Genomic DNA, 7,678 nt, shown 5'->3' with positions numbered 1-7,678 from the left:
TATCCTTCCTGCCCTGCCTTTCTAAAGTCTTCGAAAGCTAAGTTAACAAACAGATCACCGGCCATTTCGAATCCCACCGTAACTTCTCGCTTTGCAATCTGGTTTCCAAGCTTCTCATGAGGGCACCTCAGCCACGCTCAAGGTGTTACGGTGCGTGAATGAGGACCCAAAAGCGAATTAACGTAAACAGAGCTTCTTTAATAACAAAACAAACGTAGGCTCAGATGGACCGGCAGGTTCCGACAGGACAGGACAAGGTTGCAGCAAACATGACGATAGACTGGTTCAGGCATGAACAACACAAACAAGAATCCGACAAAGACAGGAGCAGGAACAGAGAGAGATAAAGAGGACTAATCAGAGGGAAAAAGGGAACAGGTGGGAAAAGGGGTGACGAGGTAGTTAGGAGGAGACAAGGAACAGCTGGGGGAAAGAGGGGGGAGAAAAGGTAACCTAATAACGACCAGCAGAGGGAGACAGGGTGAAGGGAAAGGACAGAAACAAGACACAACATGACAATACATGACACAAGGTCCTAAACGATATCATAACCGCCATCGATAAAAGACAGTACTGTGCAGCCGTCTTCATCGACCTGGCCAAGGCTTTTGACTCTGTCAATCACTGCATTCTTATCAGCAGACTCAATAGCCTTGGTTTCTCAAATGACTGCCTGGTTCACCAACTACTTCTCAGATAGAGTTCAGTGTGTCAAATCAGAGGGCCTGTTGTCCGGACCTCTGGCATTCGCTATGGGGGTGCCACAGGGTTCAGTTCTCTGGCCGACTCTTTTCTCTGTATATATAAATGTTGTCGCTCTTGCTGCAGCTGATTCTCTGATCCACCTCTATGCAGACGATACCATTCTGTATACATCTGTCCCTTCTTTGGACATTGTGTTACCTTCTTATGGCTGCAGGGGCAGTATTGAGTAGCTTGGATGAAAGGTGCCCAGAGCAAAAGGCCTGCTCCTCAGTCCCAGTTGCTAATATATGCATATTATTATTAGTATTGGATAGAAATCACTCTGAAGTTTCTAAAACTGTTTGAATGATGTCTGTGAGTATAGCAGAACTCATATGGCAGGCAAAAACCTGAAAAGAAATCCAAACAGGAAGTGAGAAATCTGAGGTTGGTCGATTTTCAACCCAAGCCCTATTGAATTCACAGTGGGATATGGATGAAGTTACACTTCCTAGGTCTTCCACTAGATGTCAACCGGGATCGAAGGGTCTTCTCTGGGACAATCATGGAGTCTAAAAGGGAAGGCCTGGGACAGAAATAAATAAAGAGAGGGACAGGAATGAGGAATGGAGGGAGAGAGAGAGAGAGAGAGAGAGAGTGTGCGAGAGAGAGATGCTTTATCAAGTCAGTTAACCCTCATCGTCCCTTTTGGGAAACACTGCATCATTAAACATATCTTTTGCTATGTTAAAAAAAAATGTGTGAGATAAAAAATGGAATGTGCTGAAGATTTGTTTCTTTCTTCTAATGCACTTTAGTTCAATTTTCTGTTGAAGTCAGTAATTTATCAATGGAGTTGATGCCATACTAAATAACTGAATGATAAAAGATACTCCCTCCACACATTTTACTTTTGCAAATGTATTTTAGGCACAATTTTTTTTGTTATAATTGATGTCCAAAACACGTCAACAATACCAAGTTATCAACCATGACAGCTTCAAAATCTGTGGCATTACATTGTGGAAGTACTGGTGCATGTAGAAAACTACAGATAATAGTGTATTAAAAAAATGATTTACCATTAACGATTGCAGCTTGCCATTTTGCTGTGGGTTTGTACTCCTAAACCTTTGAGTGTGTGTGACTGTGCTTGTGTGTGGCTGTTACTTATACTGTGAATCTCTGAGGGAGGTCCAAAAGTTTCTGAAGCCAGAGGAAGACTCTGGGTCCCAATTTTCAATGTTTTTTGCCTGTTTTGCACCATTCCCCTACCTAGAATGTAGCCAGCATGATCCCATTTGTTAGGTGGTTTCCACAAGGACTGTCCGGAGTCCTGGAATTAGTCCCATCAGATAGGCAACAACCATAAATTAGTAACGGTCTGGCAACAACCTGAACCAGGAACAGATCATCAAGAGAAACATTACTGCCAAGTTGTTGTGAGTTAGGAAATTAAATTAAATCCAAACCTCCAAAATAATGCAGAACTGTTGAGAAGGATTATTGGGAGTGATATGCAACAGTTCAATGCATCAGTATGATAATGTGAAGCACCTACGTGCAAGGACCTTGACTGTGTGTGTGTGTGTGCGTGCCTGAGAAAGTGAAAGTGATGAAGAGGTCACATGACTTCCAGTAACAATAACAAAACAACAGTGGAAACAACTGCATTTCCAGCTCTTATTTCTTTGAAAGTTTAGGTTGAACCATGTCTATACGTTAGTGTTTTAAAAGTCAACACTAATGTAATTGCTAAGCGTATTCCTATTCGATGAAAACTGTTATCGAGAAGTGTCTGGGGTAACACTAGCCGAAACCGCGACTCAATATTAAGTAGGCTTAAATGTCTCTGTGCTGCATTATTTGTCAAACAATGGTGTGAAAATCCACATTAACGTAGCAACCGCTACAGTTTCAAAATCTATGAAAGGCGTTGCAGAAGTAGGCTTCGCCTGTGCTGCATGGAGCAAACTGCAGACAGTATCATCTCAAATGTTAAACCCCACCAACTTTAACTTTGGCCATTGGAGTACATTTGTCATTATTACTGGTGGAGTCAGTATCTGAAAACTACTCTTCTCAAACATATGTTTCTCGTTCTGTTCCTTTTGAAGATAAGGATTTATTGTTTACATGTAATCTGCAGGGGGAAATCTAAGCCAAAGGGAATCCCCTACATGTCCATTAAGGCACGCCACACTTTCTTTTTGGTACTTTTGGCCAAGCCATTTCCTGGAGTATAGCCAGCGCCATCTTCTTTGTCAGGTTATTTCCACATAGATTGTCCTTCTACTGCTACTGGAACAGGTTACAACCAAACGAGTGAGTATCAACAGATCATTAGATTTGTGCAATGCCTATGCTAGCTCAGGTCGATGTGGCAACAAGTGTGGTTAATTTATCTTCTAAGGTAGTTATTGGCCAATGTATTCTCATGAAAATATCATCAAACACAGATGGCATGTACTTGAAATATTGAAGTGTTTATTTAATGAAGGGTGAATACAATGCCCATATATGCAAATAAATGAAATACAAATATGTTTAAACATGATTTATTTTGTTCGTCATCCTTCTGATTGGATAGCCTTTTTGGCTGTCGTTGAAAACATCATTAAAGTGCAAAAATATTTTTTGTTACAATAAAGTAAGACATTTGTACTAAGCTATTTCAGATACAGTGGTAACCTACTCTTAAACAACAATGGCATATACAAATTACCAATAAAACCTCACAAACGGTACATTTAACGGGGTGAACTAACTCACATTGATTGGCTTATAGTTCACTTCATTAGCTAGTACCAGGCAAGAGCAAAGCAGGACAGTTAAATCAGTCAATCAATCAAATGTATTTATAAAGCCCTTTTTAAATCAGCGCAATGTCACAAAGTGCTTATACAGAAACCCAGCCTAAAACCCCAAACAGGAAGCAATGCAGATGTAGAAGCACGGTGGCTAGGAAAAACTCAATAGAGAGACAGGCAGAAATCTAGAGTGGAACCAGGCTCTGAGGGGTGGTCCTCTTCTGGCTGTGCCTGCTGGAGTTAAAGTAAATGCCCAGTGAAAATCACACATTTAAAAGTTCATATTTGGAAGGAAAACTATTTCACTCATGTTGTAAGTCATGATAGGTCATATTTCATAGAAGTATGGAAACACTGGACAGTTACTTTAACATAAAGAAAGGACAGAAATGGTTTGACATTATTCACTGTGAATTATCCCTCAGTAGGCTACAACATCATTTTGGTTTGTATTCTAATCAATAAAGAATATACTATGTTGTGCAAAAAGAAGACCTGATATGGCTAATGCCAATATTCTTTACATATCACAAATTCATTAACATATATTTTTGTATATTATTTCATACCATGGGATAGATGAATGGAAACAGCCCTCCTCCACATCTATTGCTCCACGTCTACCCTCCATGACACCTCTGAAAGGTGATGAAAGTAGCCCCATCCTTCACCCCCAGCTCTCCCAGGCTTTGGTGCCCCTGGACGGACTTGCCGTTGTAGGCAAGGTTCAGGCTTCCCGTCAGGTCAGGCCGCTTCTGTAGGAAACTCTTCTGAAGTTTGCCGATGGTGTCTGTGCTCTTGAGGACCAATGGGACTATTTTGCCATCTGATCCGTTGAGCACGGTGACAGTGAAACGGGAGGCTCGGGTCGATTCAGGGTCTTTGACAGCCAGCAGAGAGGCGTGAGTTGCGTTCAGGAATGTTGCATCGTACAGAACAGGGATCGGAGGGTCTCCACTGAGGCAATGCTGGAGTCTAACAGGTAAGGCCTGGGACAGAGAGAGAGAAAGAGAGAGGAGGGAGGTAGATAAAGATAGAGAGTGTGTGCGAGAGGAGAGAGATGTGGCATAATTATAGGCTATATCATCAAGAAAGTCAAGGTTGTTAATCCTCTTTATTATTTTCTGACACACAACATCAATAAACAACACTTTTGCAAATGTGTGCCGCAGATTTGTGTATTTCATGCACTGCACTATGCCTGCTTTCAGTTTCTGTTACAGTCAGTCGTGCAGATGAACATAGTGTATACAATGCTAAACAATAATGTCAATGATAAAATATTACTCCCTCACACACATTTTACTTTTGGGCACACAAAAAATGCCCTTTACATTTTCAACATTGATGACCAATACATACAGTATCTCTTAAAAAATAAATCTAATCAATACTATGTTACCAACAACTACAGCTTTAACAGCTTTAACATCTATGATACAATATTGTAGAAGTACTATTGCATGAAGAAAACTACAATATGGTATCGAAAAAACACCTAAGAGCCTTACCATTGGCCGTTGTACATTTGCTGTTGCCATTTTGCAGAGGTTTTGTGAAGAAAACTCCTCAACCGTGTATCTTCCTCCTTCATCTTGAGCTTTATTTATACAATCTCTGTAGGGGAGGTCCAAAAGCTGCAGAAGCCAGAGGGAAGTACCTAGAGACCCAAATTCAAAGTTGATTCACATTTACCCAATGTTCCCTTGTCTGGATTATAGCCAGCATGAACGTATTGGTCAGGTGGTTTACACGAACTGTCATGACTCCTGGTACCAGTGCCATCAGATAGACAACAGTCATAGAGTTAGAACTCTCCAACAACAACCTACATCAGGAACAGAGCAGCAATAAAAACCTGGTTATTGGGAGTGATTCACAACAGTTTAATGCATCGGCATGATAATGTGGCACAAATACGTGCCGAGACCTTGACCTGTGTGTGTGTGTGTGTGTACAGTACGTGTGTGTTTGCCTGAGCGTGAAAGGGAAAGAGATGAAGAGGTCACATGACTGTTAGTAACAATTGCTAATAAAACAACAGGGGCAACCACCACATGTCCAACCCTAATTTCTTTGAAAACTCAAGTTTTTTTGAACTGTGTTTATACAATAGGGTTTTAAAAGTCATTCAAATGAATGGTAACACTAATATAATTGGTAGGTTTATTTCCTATTAGATCAAAACTGTCATCAACAAGTGTCTGGGGTAACACGAGTCCTAACCTCGACACGGTACTCAGTTCCGAGTATGCCTAATTGTCTGTTCTGCATTATTTGTCAGCACGAAATCCCACATAAATGTTTATTTGGGGAACACCATCCTCATGATAGAGCAATATAATAATATGATACCCTAGCTACTAATTCCACACACTACAAACGTTGTACTGTATTGGGCATTTTGCTATTTAGAGACACTCCAATCAATTCCAATAAATTAAGTAAATTCCTAGAGATGAACCCTAGGTACCCATAAAGCCCATAAAGTGAAACTCTAAAACAATAACTTTTCACAAATGTATTTATTGTGCATAAATAGTCTTGGTTCTAAGTACTTTTGGGACAGTTTAGTGGAGTCTGCCATTAGCACAGTAAATGTAGTCAGCTCAGCTATCCCCATTGAGACCGTGTCTGTGCCTCGATCTAGGTTGGGCAAAACTAAACATGGCGGTGTTCCCTCTAGCAATCTCACTGGACTAAAGACCTCCTCCATTCCTGTTATTATTGAAAGAGATCGTGATATCTCACATCTCAAAATATGACTACTTAATGTAAGATACCTCACTTCCAAGGCAGTTATAGTCAATGAACTAATCATGGCTTATGTCTGATGAATTTACTGTGTTAAATGAGGCATCTCCTCCTGGTTACACAAGTGACCATATCCCCCGCGCATCCCTCAAAGGCGGAAGTGTTGCTAATATTTACGATCGCAAATTTCAATTTACTCCCCCAAAAATGACATCATTTTTGTATTTTGAGCTTCTAGTCATGAAGTCTATGCAGCCTACTCAATCACTTTTTATAGCTACTGATTACAGGCTTCCTGGGCCATATACAGCGTTCCTCACTGAGCTCCCTGTAATTCCTATCAGACCTTGTAGTCATGGAAGATAATATTCACATTTTTGGTGACTTTAATATTCACCTCCAAAAGGCTTTCAGAGCCATCATCGACTCAGTGGGTTTCGTCCAACATGTCTCTGGACCTACTCACTGCCACAGTCATACTCTGGACCTAGTTTTGTCCCGTGGAATAAATATTGTGGATCTTAATATTTTTCCTCATAATCCTGGACTATCGGACCACCATTTTATTACGTTTGCAGTCTCAACAAATAATCTGCTCAGACCCCAACCAAGGAGCATCAAAAGCTGTGCTATAAATTCTCAGACAACACAAAGATTCCTAGATACCCTTCCAGACACCCTCCACCTGCACAAGGACGTCAGAGTACAAAAATCGGTTAACCACCTAACTGAGAAACTAAATTGAACCTTCCGTAATACCCTAGATGTAGTCGCACCCATAAAAACAAAAAATATTTGTCAGAAAAAACAGCTCCCTGGTATGAGGAAAATACCCGAGCCCTGAAGCAAGCTTCCAGGTAAACAGAAAATAACTGAGCCCTGAAGCAAGCTTCCAGGTAAACAGAAAATAACTGAGCCCTGAAGCAAGCTTCCAGAAAATTGGAACGGAAATGGCGTTACACCAAACTGGAAGTCTTCCGACTAGCTTGGAAAGACGGTACCGTGCAGTATCAAAGAGCCCTCACTGCTGCTCGATCATCCTATTTTCCAACTTAATTGAGGAGAATACATTTTTTTTATGCTGTCGCAAAGCTAACTAAAAAGCAGCATTCCCCAAGAGAGGATGGCTTTCACTTAAGCAGTGATAAATTCATGAACCTCTTTGACAAAATGATCATGATCATTAGAAACCAAATTATGGACTCCTCTTTAAATCAGCGTATTTCTCCAAAGCTCAGTTGTCCTAAGTCTGCACAATACTGCCAGGACCTAGGATCAAGGGAGAGACTCAAGATTTTTAATACTATATCTCTTGACACATTGATGAAAATAGTCATGGACTCTAAAACCTTCAAGCTGCATACTGGACCCTATTCCAACTAAACTACTGAAAGAGCTGCTTCCTGTGCTTGGTCCTCCTTTGTTGAACA

General features: G+C 40.8%; 1 protein-coding gene across 2 annotated transcripts; it reads right to left on the bottom strand.

Moving 5' to 3' along the window:
* Positions 1-3,151: 3,151 nt before the first annotated feature.
* Positions 3,152-5,463, bottom strand: LOC110497472 (uncharacterized). 2 transcript variants are annotated; one of them, XM_021573595.3, is made up of 3 exons: positions 5,006-5,463; positions 4,064-4,483; positions 3,152-3,859 (listed from the first exon to the last, which is right to left on the bottom strand). In XM_021573595.3, exons 1-2 carry the CDS (start codon positions 5,033-5,035, stop codon positions 4,115-4,117), a joined length of 399 nt encoding a protein of 132 aa, XP_021429270.1. In that variant the 5' UTR covers positions 5,036-5,463; the 3' UTR covers positions 3,152-3,859; positions 4,064-4,114. The 2 variants fall into 2 exon arrangements, with proteins under 2 accessions (XP_021429270.1, XP_021429269.1); XM_021573594.3 differs by having other exon boundaries at positions 3,152-3,728; positions 5,006-5,401.
* Between the last annotated feature and the right edge of the window lie 2,215 nt (positions 5,464-7,678).

This window comes from Oncorhynchus mykiss, chromosome 19, assembly GCF_057628025.1.
Source record: "Oncorhynchus mykiss isolate SJ-2025 chromosome 19, ASM5762802v1, whole genome shotgun sequence".
Lineage (NCBI taxonomy): Eukaryota > Metazoa > Chordata > Actinopteri > Salmoniformes > Salmonidae > Oncorhynchus > Oncorhynchus mykiss.
The sequence above is the reverse complement of the archived record's forward strand: the minus strand, read 5'-3'. Positions and strand labels throughout refer to the sequence as shown.